This window comes from Tinamus guttatus, unplaced genomic scaffold, assembly GCF_059628265.1.
Source record: "Tinamus guttatus ecotype Peru unplaced genomic scaffold, ASM5962826v1 Tinamus_guttatus_pri_ptg000434l, whole genome shotgun sequence".
Lineage (NCBI taxonomy): Eukaryota > Metazoa > Chordata > Aves > Tinamiformes > Tinamidae > Tinamus > Tinamus guttatus.
Genome location: NW_028288968.1, coordinates 2,046,562 through 2,060,079, shown reverse-complemented (window position 1 = coordinate 2,060,079; position 13,518 = coordinate 2,046,562). Strand labels below are relative to the sequence as shown.

Here is a 13,518-nt window from a genome sequence, read left to right as displayed (position 1 = left end):
GGCATCTCCTCCAAGAGAAACAGCCATTCCTTGCTGTGCTGCTGTTTCAGAGCTTTGGGGGTTATCTTCAAAAATACAGGAACGTGAATACAAGGAGGGAAGAAACTAAAACCAGTGGGTGCAGCCTGGCCTATATTTCTTAAGAGTGAGATCTCTTTTCTTATGCCAGGTACGGGGATCAGTAGTCCTGGGGACTGTCAGGATTGTGGGACCTGCCACAGTTTTGTGAGCCTCCATTTTACACATTGGAGCCTTCAACTGAGAAGTGTTACAGAACCAGCATTTGGTGAATACCCAGGCAGTGCAAATTCCTTGCAGTCCAGGAGGTCCATGCAAGCACTACAAGGTGCTACCAATACCCTTCTGGTCATATAAACCACATATACACTTGCAATTCACCAATTATGTGATTAAAGCAGCATGGATGGAGCAATGCATCCTTCTAATGCACATCAGTAGACCAGACGATTGGAAAAGTACCTCCCATGTCCTTGACCATAGGCATGGGTCTGTCTCAAACATGCATGTACACTTCTCTGCTCACCTTTGCCTGCTCCCACAGGGCTCCAAGTGACTTTGAACTTGGTGGCATCTGCTGTGGCACTCCATGACAGGGAGATGCTTGTGCTGGTGTAGGACGTCACCTTGAAATGGGAGACATAGCCCAAAGGATCTGCAAAGTGAGAACAGCATTAGACAGAGCCCTGACTACTGTCCATCAGGGCTCCCTGTGGGTAGTATAACAAGGACAAAATTGTGGAAAAGGTTCAGAAATTGAATCTCTGCTCATCCCCTGTGTCACATTGTCCTCATATAGACAGACACTGGTTTGCACTGCTTGAGATCTGAGTCCCCAGGAGTGCCAGGTGTGCGCATCATTGTGTTTTATGAGTGTCTAGCTCAAGGTAGGAGTGTTGTATACTCTAGCCACATCAAGGAGTGTTTTATGCTTACTACCAAGGTGTGTTTTATGCTTTGGTTCAAGGTAGGAGCAACTCTGAGAGCCCCCGACAAGCAGTTCTGGGATGCAGGTAGTTGTGAGTTCCAGAGACATTTGCCTTCACCTTGTCCTTAGCACCCAGAACATCCACCCAGAACTCTCACAGGTGCTGAACATCGGTATTCACCTGTGCCTGCTCTTCACATAGATCAGTCCGTTATCCACATACTAAATTCCAATGTGACTAGTCACCTTTTGCCACCTTTAAACCTCTCTGAGGATGCACCTGGCACTGTACAAGTCTTACTTCTGCTTTCTTATTGTCATGTTTAGCATTGCCACACTTCCTCCTGAAGCTCCACTAACTCTGAAATGGGTGGACAATGGTTTGCCATGGATGGGAATACTCCATCCGTTGGTTAGACCACCATCTCTCCCTGTCTCAGAAGAAGGAGAGAGGTGCAGGATGGTTGACATATGGCTTTTAACCATGCACGTTTATATTCCATGATACCTGCTTGAACACTCTGCCCATACTCACATGTCCTGGCTGAGGTTGTGATCCCTGGTCCTTCCACTGAGCCGAAGAGCACATAGAGGGAAATCACATACTCGGTGTCGTGGGCCAGGTTTCGGAGTTGGTAGGTTGTGATCGACTTGTTGAGAGCCAGCTGCCGAGGACGGTCTTTGCCAAAGAATTCTTTGGGAGGTAGGGAAAAATAAAATAGAAAAGGATGAAGACTGAGGAGCCTGGAAAACAGCACTGTTGCTTACTGGGAAAGACACATGGTCACCCTGCAGTCTGACCCGAACTGGGTGAAGCTCTGTTCTGGGACATGTGTGTGCATGTACACATGTGTGTTTGGGCAACCGAGAGTTACCTAATACACTGGGCAAGAGAGAGTCTCCCTGAGGGTCACATCTAGGGTCTTGCCAGACTTCCTCCATAACTCAGTCCAGGGGCTATTCCAGCATGTGCTCTGACCCTCCTCAGCATCCCTAGGGAGATCCAAAGCCCTTGTACTGGCTCACCCTCACCTCTTTACTGAGGACTGGGGCAGGGTGGTGAAGGTCTCTTGCACCAACTGGGACATGCCCAGCATTAGGGTCAGTTTGGAGGTACTGCTGACACTAGCTCAGGTCCAGAAGAAACATCTGGTTTCAGTTCATGCCCTTAAGTTGGGACAGGCTGCTCAGATCACCTATCCCTACATCTGCAATCCCCTGACATTTCCAGTTGCTTCTCTCCCTGGGAGAAAGTGTGGGTGATGCAGGCTGGAGGAGACTGGGCTCTCACCTGGTGTAGGACCCCAAGCCACTCTGTACCCCGTGGCCCCAGCAACGGAGTCCCAGGAGACCAGAGCGCTGTTGATGGATATCTCCGTCACTTTCAGCATCTGGACAGTGCTCGATGCGACTACGAGAGAACAGAGTTGCCAAGTTGCATCAAGGTCCCATCAGACAACAGACAGGGTGTTGACTCCAAATGACACTGGCTCCGAGAGCAGAGAGCCTGGCTTGTAAGAGACAGCAAGCCAAGGGATTTCTGCAATCCATCTGTTGACCACAAACCAATTGTGATCTTGGCTGGGGCTCTAGGGCACCGCGGTGCCCAGCAAGAGTTATTTGGTGGTGCAATGATGCAGGACAGTGCAGCCACTTCCACAGAAGAGACAGAAACAACTGGCCTTCCCCAGTGGAGATGAGGGCAAAGAGAAGTGGGAAGACTGGCAATTTCTCTGCCTCCTGACCTGCACGTGAAGCCACACTTGCCCAGGAAGAGGCCTCACATTATGGTGGCTTTCTCCATCCAAATATTCTCTTCCCTTCCACATTTGGCACCTTTCCAGCACTGTTAATGGAGTCTATATGTTTCTGATCACTGTGTCTGCACTGGCTCCCCGTCCCTTGGTGTGGCATTGCCACTCTACAGTGGGACATGGCCGCAAAGCAAATATGGGCAGGAGCCCCATATGGGAGACAGAACAAGCTCCAAACAGGTGTCTGGTTATATACAGAGGAAAGGACTTAGGGGAAAATACTGAAAGAACATCCCAATGCCAGAGCAACCCAACTTCAGCAGATTCACTGTGTTCACCCTCAATCTTTAAAAACTCTAAAGTTAAGCCTATCGCTTTTGTTGCCTTAGTGCTAGCCACAAAGTTAGAACAGGAGCCTTTTCCGGTGTTCCGGGAATATGGAATATGGACCCTACTCCTCCCTGTCTTTTCTCTCCAGTTTGAGACCGCTTCTCTCCCCTAACTCATAGCCCATCCCCACATCTGGGCCCTATCTCAGTCTCAGCTCTTTCTCCAGCAGATCTTTCCACAAGGACCTGGCACAACCTCATCCCTGGACCATGTCCTCTGCATTGGTTCCCTCTCTCTCATCCCTGCTGCAGAGCAAATACCTGTGGTTGCTTTTCTGCTCACCACCGGTCCCTCGATATCTCCGAAGATGGGGTTGATGGTTACGGTGTATTCTGTGCCGGGCTGCAACCCTTGGATCATGTAGTAGCTGTAGGTGTTGCTGAGATTCACATCCTGGATGGTGCCCTCTGCAGAAGGGAACAGTGGATAAGCTCCCTTGGCTCAGACTAAGAAGGGCCATCTGCCATTGCACAAATGACCATCCAAAGACTACACAGCAACAACTATAACTTTGAGCTCATCGCCCAGACATATAACTTGGTCTTGAGAGAAATGAGGAGGATGTTTTACATGTAATTGGGTGACAGGGCTGGATTTCTGCCTTCACAGGTGTCTCTACTCCATTCCACCTTGGTTAAATGAGATTAAATAGCATGTCTTCTTCCTGGCTTGTGTATGTGCTTGTAACATCCTCAAGGCAAGGACCACAGGGACACCAGTACACTACGCACAAATCTTGGCCAAGATGCTGGTTTCTATAGGGTTAGAAATCACACCTGGCTTCTCGAGTAGGCCTCAGCAATTGCCAACAGACCAAGGCACCTTAGATTTTTGCAGGCCAAAGAAAATGAAGTCAGCAACGCATAAATGTCTGCATGCAGATATTGCGAGCAGTACCATGAGATGGTCCCTACTCTGCCCAACACTGTGTGACTCAGTGCCGGAGCTGTGCTGTCCAGCCTCTACCTTCCCTGTAGGACATGACGGACCTTCCCCCGTATGAGACATTTTCTCAGGGTTAATCCTTTTCTGTGCATCTCTGCTCCAGGGCTGCTGCCATCTGCAGTTTGGTCACTGGAGGGTGCCATGTCCCCGTCTTCAGCTCTAGCAGCACTCTGTGCTGCTTCCTCCTCTCCCACCCCACACATGGATCTTCTCTCCACATCAGCCACTCATTTATTTTTATCTACCCTCTGTCCTAGAAGTCAGAGAAGAATAAAACAAGCTCCTCCAGGTCTTGCCATGGCTGCCCAGGGATGGGCATAGGGTGAGTTTTTTCTTCCTCAAAACCCCTGTATGCAGGGAGAAAAGGCCAAGAAGTCATGATAATCTGTGCATAACAGCATGGGGTAAAGGCATGTGAGACCCCCTTGCCCCTCACCGTAGAGCCAGGTACCAGGGAAAGCCGGACAAAGAGAAACACTGTGACTCACTGATATCCAGCAAGGCTGCGTTACCCATAGACACTCATCTCGGCCTCAACGTCACCTGTAAAGCCTGACCCCGTCCTGGACCATGGGAGCAGGACCCTGCAGGCACCACGAGCTCTGTCCCCTCCAGAAGGGGTGTCCCTTGAGTGCTCCTTGCCCTCAGTAGAGCCCTCGTGTGCTCATGTTCAAGCTGGGATATAGAACAAGGCCTGGGAAAACAGCTGAGTTTGGGGTGTATCTTGATATATACACATACATTTTCTGAGAGCCATTCATTACTGGTTCATTACAAAGCAATAAAACCAGCGTTATATCATCCCCATAAAGATTTTTCCCTCCTGGTGACCTTCAGGGCTGTTCTCCAGCTAACCTCCCACTTCCCCTGGTGGGAGATGTCTCTGTTTCATAAGCAAGGGAGCTGAGCCAGAGGAGCGTGTGCTATTTACTCCAAGTCTATGATGGAGTCCAGGTGTCCTGACATCCTGCCTTCTCTTTGAATCACAGAAACATCCATCTCCCAAGGCCAAAACATGCCATCAAACCTGAATTTCTAACTTACACTCCCCCATACCAGCAGTGAAAATATGTTTAGGCTAAGGGAAAAGGAAAAACTCCAGCTGCAAAATGCAGACCTGTCTTCCAGCATCAAAATTGCACTAAGCATTTAGATGTATTATGAGATGCTGCATTTCCAAGTCCAGTCTTGCAGCTGCAATGACAAAATCAACCATTACACTCCATCATCTGGACCCCAGTGCCCCTGACAAGAGGTAACCCCAGGTCCATGGAAGCTGTGGGATGTGCTGCTCTGCAGAGTGCTCTTCTAGCTGCACTCCAGCTATTAACCCTTTCCTGGGCTACACAAATGCAGTAAAGCTGGCACTAAGCCCATGCTAATAAGGCTGGCTAAAGGCTGGCCCACTTTGTGCAGACCAAACTGCATTTTTGCAATTTACCCATAAAACTCCACAAAAAGGCTCTCTGTTACAGGCTGCTAACTAACCACCCTGTGCAGAAAACTCCATTCTCATGGACCAAGAGGCCTAGCTCCCTCCAGCCTTTTTTTGGACACGCTGCTGTCTCAGAAGACATCAGTGCACCCAGCAGCATCCAGGATGCATCGCGTAGCTCTTCCCAGCTCTCCAGCCATCAATGCATGGACATCTCCCTGTTTCCCAGGACTCTACCTGCCGACATCCAGGTGAGCCTGTAGCCACTCGCTCCATGAACTAGACTCCACCTGGCCTGGAGGGTGTCAGTCGTCGCGTTCTGCAGCAAGATGCTTTTTACAGGCAGGAGTTTCACTGGAAGGAGGACAGGGAACAAAGCTTTCAGTGCACCTGCTTGCCAGATGATGACTTTGCTGGCTGCCATCCCTACATCTCTGTTCCTCCAGCCCATCTGCCAGCAGGAGAGGGATTTTTAAGGGCTCCTGCACTGCCTGGCAGGCTGGAGGTTTCTTGTATGAGACAGCTCTCTGGTCTAGCAGCAGTGAGGAAAATGCACAAATCTATGACCTTTGCTCTCCAGGACCAATGTTTGGAGATATTGAGGTCCGAGGTGTGAACATGAGGAGTGAGGAAGGCAGCAGCATGTGGGGCAGACAGGGAAGAAGGAGTAGGCAGCCAATCGGGGAAGGTTTCTTATGGAAAACACACGGGTAGGCTCACGGGTGGCAGAAAATCCTTGGCCACTGCAATCTGCTCAAGTTCTCCTTAAAGCAAAAGTTCTGAATGAGCTACCTGGTAACCCTAAACGGCTCTGCAAATTGTGGGAGATTCTCAGTGGCAAAGGCTGTGAGCACATTGCTCGGTGCAATAACACAGCAGATGGGTCAAACCTCTTACATGTTCTTCCCATGGCAGACACGGGCTGGCTTGGCCCCTCAGGGTACACGGCGTAGATGCTGATGCTATACTCCCTATCCTCCTGCAAGTTGTCCAGCACGTGGGAAGCGGTGTCACCCTGCAGAACTTGCTCGTAAGTCATTCCGGGTTTATTGGCTGAAAAAACAGGGAGGGAAGTGACAGTGAAGCACAGTACCATTGCCTTCCCCATGCCTGAGGTCTAAGCTCATGGCAATGTCATCACAACAGGGCGAAGAGCATGCACAGAAGTTGGTTTGAATGCATGGTTGAAGGTCTCCAACCTATGTACTTTTGCTGAGGCTCATGCTGTAGGTTAGGTTTGACATGTCCACATAGTCCCCAGTCTTGCAGATCACCAAGACGAGTGTGTGAGGCGTATCAAAAGCTTGGCCTTATCTCATGTTCACACCTAAGCACTTGAATATGAACAAAATCTGTAGCGGATCTGGATGTAACAGTGCAAATGGGTACAAGACCTCCATGGCATCAACCGTTTCCTGTCCTTCACAAGAAAGTCCTTCAAAGGATGCTCCTAATCTCAACTGGAGGAACCACACTGACTGGAAAAGGCTGGTCTGCTCCAAGATAATGCCACGATCCCTGTACTTAAATGATGCTGTAAGGCCCTAGATAGAATATCACCTTTTCTGCTCTCAGGACATTGCTCATTTTAAAGAAAATTCAAATAAAACTTAAAATCTCAACTCACCTCTAGGAATGTAGATCTTGTAGCCTTCCAGCTTGCCCAGGGGAGGTGTCCAAGCCACCTTCAAGCTAAAAAGTCCTTCTTCTATCACACGGAAATTAGTGACTGGAGGGATAGGTGCTTTGGGGTACAAAAATGATGGAGAAATTTATGGGACATTATTGTACGAATGTACCACATGAAAGACTGAACCCTCCCTTTGGCAGGGTGCTTGTTGACTTCCTCATTGGATGGTGCTGGGGATCATGAAATATCTACCCACAAGGCATTGTCCTACAAACAGAGAACACTCTGCTGCATTTTCAGGCAGACTGAGCAAGGACGAATGAATCAAATGCTACTTGTGCCCATGGATGCAACTCTCACAAAGAGGAGCCCATTTCAATCCAGCCACCCATGGCAGACAGATTTATAGCTTCCGCCTCTGGCTTCATGTTGGGGACATTAAGAGCAGAGATCAAATGATTTTATTTCCACCCATAAAGACATTCCATCTTATTCTTGGCAAGTACATATGAGTCAACCCTATTGAGGCTCTTTACTTATTCATCCTGTCTGAGATCTTCCTTCAAGAAGACTAACAATTTAGACACCACGAGGAAAGAAAAGAAAAGAAACCAAAAAAAATGAAGAAAGGAGTAATTCTCTTCAAAGCCCCTCAGGCAAAGCAGACACGGTGCTTCATGCAAAACAGAGCAGCAGAATTAGTGCACCTCTTAAACAACAGCAGGACGGAAACTTCTGAATCTAAACCTGCTCTACCCACTATATCTGACCCAGTGTCAACAGATCTTCAGTCTAGAGGAAAGTTGGCCCTTTGATTCCAACAACCTTCTCATTAGTGATATGATAGCAAAGAAATTTGGCAAAGCACACTGCAACCTGGAGGAGATCCAGCTCATTCCACAGGATCAGAGATCACTATTTGGGGCATTTCCTAATAGCCCTCACCATAAAATCTTGATCTTCTCCTTGCCTGAAATGAAACCCTACTGCCAACCCAAAGCTTTCAGACCATCCATTTACAAACAATATGTATGTTTATAAAATTGCTGTCTCCAAGAGCTTCTTTTATTCTAGGTATGTAGGAGTTACTGAACCCTAGTCTGGATTCATAAATTCCGAGCAGGGAGGTTGGACTAGGTGATCTCTAGAGGTCCCTTCCAACCTCAACCATTTTGGGATTCTGTGATTAAATCAGGTGATAGGAACCACACACACGTCACACACACACCCCAGACTCCAACATCTCTACACAGCCTCACTCTGCACGCGCTCACACATGATTTGCCATGGACATCTGGACAGGAGATGATCCTCCTTCCCCCGTCACCCCTGGCTCCCTACATGTATAGCTTCAGGGATTCTTTCTGGGCCTGCACAGACAAGGAACATGCAGGGATGATCGCAGGACAGGCACTCACTTGTTCTACCCTTGACAGTTGCCATCTTCCCAAGAGCGTCTGCATAGACAGCCTGCACCGTGAAGATGTACTTAGTGTTGGGTTTGAGATCGGTGACCAGCACAGTGCCTTTGTCACTATCCACCACAATCTGTCACATGCATGAACAAAGGACATAATGTCACCTCCATGACAGTAGAAGACCATCATGTTTGCAATAGGTCGCAAGCACCATGCTTCTCTGACACAGGTTAGCTTCCATGAGTAGCAACAAGCTCTTAAAAGGCACCGATTCAGAATATTGCAATCCTCAAATGAAACCCATGTTCACAATGGACGTGGCAGTGACTCTTCAGGGCTCCTCAGTGCTTGTGCCCTGATCCAGGTGCAGACAAGTTGGAGAGAGGTTGTGCTGCACAGGGCAGTCAAGGGCAGGTTTCATGGGAGAGTCTAGGAAAGACCCCACGAAATCAAAAGGGGTGAAGCAGTTCTCCAAGCTCCACCTTATGGAAAATGGGGGAAAAGCAGCCATCTTACATAAAAAAGCTTGTTTTAAGCTAATGGAAAGAGATTCTAACCTAATCCAAGAAAAAGAGAGGTGGACATGCAACTTCTGTGTTTTCACTATATTCCTATGAGATTCTGAAACAGCCAAGGAAATTCATTCCTGTTAAATACAATCTTAATAGTTAATAAAATGAATAATCTTAATCTTATTATTTTATGCTTTCATAGCTTTGTCCTATTATTAGAAATCAAAGCTTTAGGCCAAAATCTTCCATCCTTTGATCTTGCTCTGAAACTTTATGCAGTAACAAAGCAGATCCTGAGCAAACTGACAAACATTGTGATATCCCTCACCAAAGGCCTGACAAATCCCAAACCAAAATACACAGAAATCTTATCAAGAGCCCTGGTCCTGGACATGTCATTCAAGTATGACCATGGAGGAACAGGGGATGCTACTAGTTAAGCTGGAGCATGCTCCTTGTCAGTCCCAAAAGACCCTGTGAGAGAGGAACTATATTCACCTCCCATCCTTCCTCATCTTACCTCCAAAAAATGCCTCACTACCACAGCAATGCCAAAATTAGCAGTGGCATCTAGTCTATAATATTATTTCCCACCTGCTCTTTTTCTCCAGCAGCTTTATCACCCCAATAGCACACACCACTCCAGGTCACGGCTTCAGGAATTCATGCCGATCCACTGGGCTGTGAGTGGGATGGTGAAGGGAGATGATCATCTCCTGTTATCTCCTGACATTGGCTGTGGCAACAGCAGAGAACTGGCTGGTAACACTGGAATCCCTCTCAATCCAGGGGATCCGCAGCAGCAACGCAACTCTACCTGCCGCTGGTGCTCCAAAAGCAGCTGTCCCGAGGGAAGCAAAGGCTGTAGGTGGACATGGTACCCCGTCACTTTGCCTGTAGCTGGCATCCATGTTAGCCTCAGCGAGCTGTGGCTGTGTTCACTGACAAGCAAGTCCCGGGGACCGATGATCTGTGCTGCAAGAGGTGAAAGGAAAGGTCTTTGATTTGTGGCACTAGTGATCAAGCCAGTGCTGGATATGTGCAAACCCTTCGTTAATGAGATCACCACATTCGTTGCACAAGCAGCCTTGGGTATAAATGTCCCTCAATTAGCCCAAGAGGGAACAAGCAGCACTGATCTGTTTGCAGAGCACAGACACTCAAACAGATTTTCTTTTGGCCAAGTGCTGGAGAGCACAAGAAGGGAAAACAAAACGAGTTCTGGTAACACTCCCTTCTGAAAACCTGCCTTATGCATAGGGCATCAGTTCCTCTCTACATTCCTCTTCATTGCCACCAGACCTTAAACTCTGGATGAAGAAAAAAAAAGGAAGCTCCAAAGTGCTCAGTGCTGAAGAACAGAGAAAGAAAAACAGACCCTCTGGGGACTTAGGATTTGTGCCAGTGGATGACATTCTTCCAATCCTTGCCTCTAGCTTTCAACTCATTTTCTCATAAGTTTGTGTGCCTAAGGCAGGAATTCATTGCCACCCCTTCAGGTTTACTGCAACATCTGTATGTGGGGAGAGATCTAGGTTTCTGTGGAGGTCTTTTTGGCTGCTCCCTCCAAGCAATAGAGTCCTCCCTGAGACCCTGAGCTGTGCTGCCATAGTTCACTATGACAGCCCCATCATGAGCGTGACCAGGAGGCAGAACAATGTCCTGGTGACAACTCCTGCCCTTGGCTGAATGGGCAGCGAAGGATTCAGGATCCTGCATGACCAGATGGACCATGGAGACAGACACAGGCAACATATGCAGGACTATTCCCCCAAGCAATGGGTCCTTCATGAGCTCATTGGTCCTCTAGGACCATCCACCTCAGAAAGGTCCCTTGTACTGAACAGAGGGGGCACACAAGGTCCATCTCCATAGTATGGCTGGCACTTCCAGGGACAGAGAAGGAGATGGTTCTAGCAGGTGGAAAGCAGGATAAAGAGAGACCCACCTTGCTCAGTTTGCTTGATGGGCTGTGGTGGCTCTGAGGCAGTGAAACAGAGTCTCCGAGAGAGTTTGGGAGCCACGTTGTGGAGCAGGTGGAAATCGTCAGCATAAAGCACATGCTCTTCAGTAGGCTCAGAAGCTATTTTGTTCAGTTCATTCTTACCAGCATCCCTAATTCCTAGACAAAGAGATGAGGAAAAGAAAGAGGAGCATCAGGGCCCATCAGTGTCATAAACCAGACATTGCCTAGAGCAAACAGCAGCTTTGCAGTCATGCTGCCCAACGTAAAGGAGGAAACAAGGAATGGAGCCCCAAGCTGAACAAGCAGTGATAGAGCTGATGAAATATCTTCTCTCAGAGGAAAAAAAGGTCTAGGTGTCTCCATAGACATGTAGGGATGGTCCCAGGGGATTCGGTTGTGACCGGGCTGCTTGGGCTTGGGAGAGAATGGGCACAGGGCAGGATCCGGTCTTTCTGTTTCCTATTCCATACAGAAACATTCCTGCCTTCTGGACTGAGCAGGGGATGAGTCCCTGGGAGGCTGATGAGAGTTATGTGCAGCCTGTTTTTTGTTTGTTTTTGTTGAGTTTGACAAAAAGAAAAAAAAATCAACCCTCAATTTCATCTTACATTGATCCAAAAGGACTTGTTTGCTTTCCATAATGGCATCTCCCTGTCTTCCTCACCCCTTCTTCTTCCCTAAACTTCTTTTTTAAGTGCTAGGTTTGACTTGTAATAAATGACTGTAGCTACCTTTTGGAAGCTTTTTTTTTTTTTTTTCTGCCCATGGAAATATTCTAATGGACATTTTTAGCATTGCTGAAGTTGGATTTCAAACCCCATTAACAGAAACCTTCAAAAATAAGAACATTTCGTTTTTGAAAATGTCACATCCAAACATTTAGACTTTTATGGAACTATTTATTGAACTCCTTCTGAATTTGTAAGTAGTTTTGACAGATGCAAAACTGCAGATTGCCACTGAATAAATCAGCTATTGACAACAACAACAAATTCCAGCATAGCACAGATGCAATTTCCCTCTATGTGCAGTAGCTGCTAGTGCCTAAGCTTGGGGTTGTGCACAGCATTTAGAGATGGACACTTTTCTGCATTGAGACTCTTTCCCTGCATAACTTTTATGTTGGTGCACACAAGTATTTGGTAGCAGTGCTGCAACTACCTTAGTGTGTCAATACCTACCTACAGCAAACACTGTCACTCCACTGTTCCGCAGAACGAGGGCTTCATCTTCAAACGAATCACCCGATTTACCATCTGTGATCAAAATAAGTATCTGCAAAGAGTTGGAGTTGGATCCATATGATGGAAGAGCACAATATGAGGAGTTCGCAAAGACAAGTGCAGTATTTTCACATCTATGGCTCATCCCTCTAAAAGGAAAAGCACTCAAAAACAAATCTTTTGATAACCTCTACATCTCAGTTACCCTTCTCAAAATTAAAAGGGATCCCACTGCAACACCTGGAAGCAGGTAGCTACCATATCCGCCTGTAGCATCATGTTTTCCCTCCTGCTTCATTATCCGAACCAGATCACACCACACTGACCACATGGGTGAAGTAGATCACATCTGGCATGGAGGATCTCAGAGCAGGAGGGAAGCTGCAGCACCAAGCTGCAAACATGGAAGGTCTGTGCCTGGCCATGCGAGAACGGGAGGTGAAACCTGGCTATAGTAATTTCAGACTCCACGAATTAGGTGCATCTACTCCTTCCTTATTGATTTCAAGGTTGCTTGCTAGCAGAGCAGAGCAAACTCCCTCTTACAGGTCTGCCAAGCAAACTAGAAAGCAGTGCCTTCTTTTTAGTATTCTCAGAATTAAGAATCCCTTGAAAATGATGAAAAAAAATTAAATATGATCTGAGGAAACAGGTGACCCAGCAATATCTCTGCAGGTAGATACTGCAATATGTCTGCTGCTTAAATAAGATGTTAATTGTACTGCCACACTGCATAAGGGGAGTGGACGTATGCAATCCATTAGCAACAGCAGCAGCATTCACACAGAGGAGGCACAGACGCCAGGACTTGTCTCTCTGTCATGTCTAAATCATGTCCTGAGGCCATTACTGTGCCTGACAGCATGAACCTGTTCTTTTTGCTTACACAGCGCGTGCCCTGAATCCACGTGTTCAGCTGGAAGCACCAAGGCAGGAGCACTGGGGCTCTGTGCAGTAAGTGGAGAGCGAGAAGGGTTTCTAGAAGTTTAGCCAGTCAACCTGAAATGAGCTCCTACCTGAGGTACCTCAATTCCAAATAGAGGTAATGGCAACAAACTGAAGCACCAAAAGTACCACAGGAACTTAAGGAAAAAAAATTTTAACAGTGAGGGTGCCAGAGCACTGGAACAGGCTGCCCAGAGAGGTTGTGGAATCTCCTTCCCTGGAGATCTTCAACCCCGCTTGGACGCAGTCCTGTGCCATGTGCTCTAGGTGACCCTGCGTGTGCAGGGGTTGGACTAGATGACCTCTAGAAGTCCCTTCCAACCTTCACCATTCTATGATTCTATGAAATCAAAA

The 13,518-nt window shown here is 47.6% G+C and overlaps 1 protein-coding gene across 1 annotated transcript in view; it reads right to left on the bottom strand.

Annotated features, from left to right (window-relative positions):
• LOC104567717 (uncharacterized) overlaps positions 1–13,518 on the bottom strand; it is a 96,259-nt gene that overhangs the window by 77,520 nt on the left and 5,221 nt on the right. The window contains exons 4-14 of the mRNA XM_088531834.1: positions 12,178–12,271; positions 10,979–11,152; positions 9,848–10,005; positions 8,519–8,648; positions 7,098–7,214; positions 6,368–6,523; positions 5,708–5,824; positions 3,351–3,497; positions 2,238–2,357; positions 1,482–1,640; positions 545–673 (exon numbers count right to left, since the gene is read on the bottom strand). Of these exons, the coding sequence (XP_088387960.1) occupies positions 545–673; positions 1,482–1,640; positions 2,238–2,357; positions 3,351–3,497; positions 5,708–5,824; positions 6,368–6,523; positions 7,098–7,214; positions 8,519–8,648; positions 9,848–10,005; positions 10,979–11,152; positions 12,178–12,271 (1,501 nt within the window). The remainder of the gene's footprint in view (positions 1–544; positions 674–1,481; positions 1,641–2,237; positions 2,358–3,350; positions 3,498–5,707; positions 5,825–6,367; positions 6,524–7,097; positions 7,215–8,518; positions 8,649–9,847; positions 10,006–10,978; positions 11,153–12,177; positions 12,272–13,518) is intronic.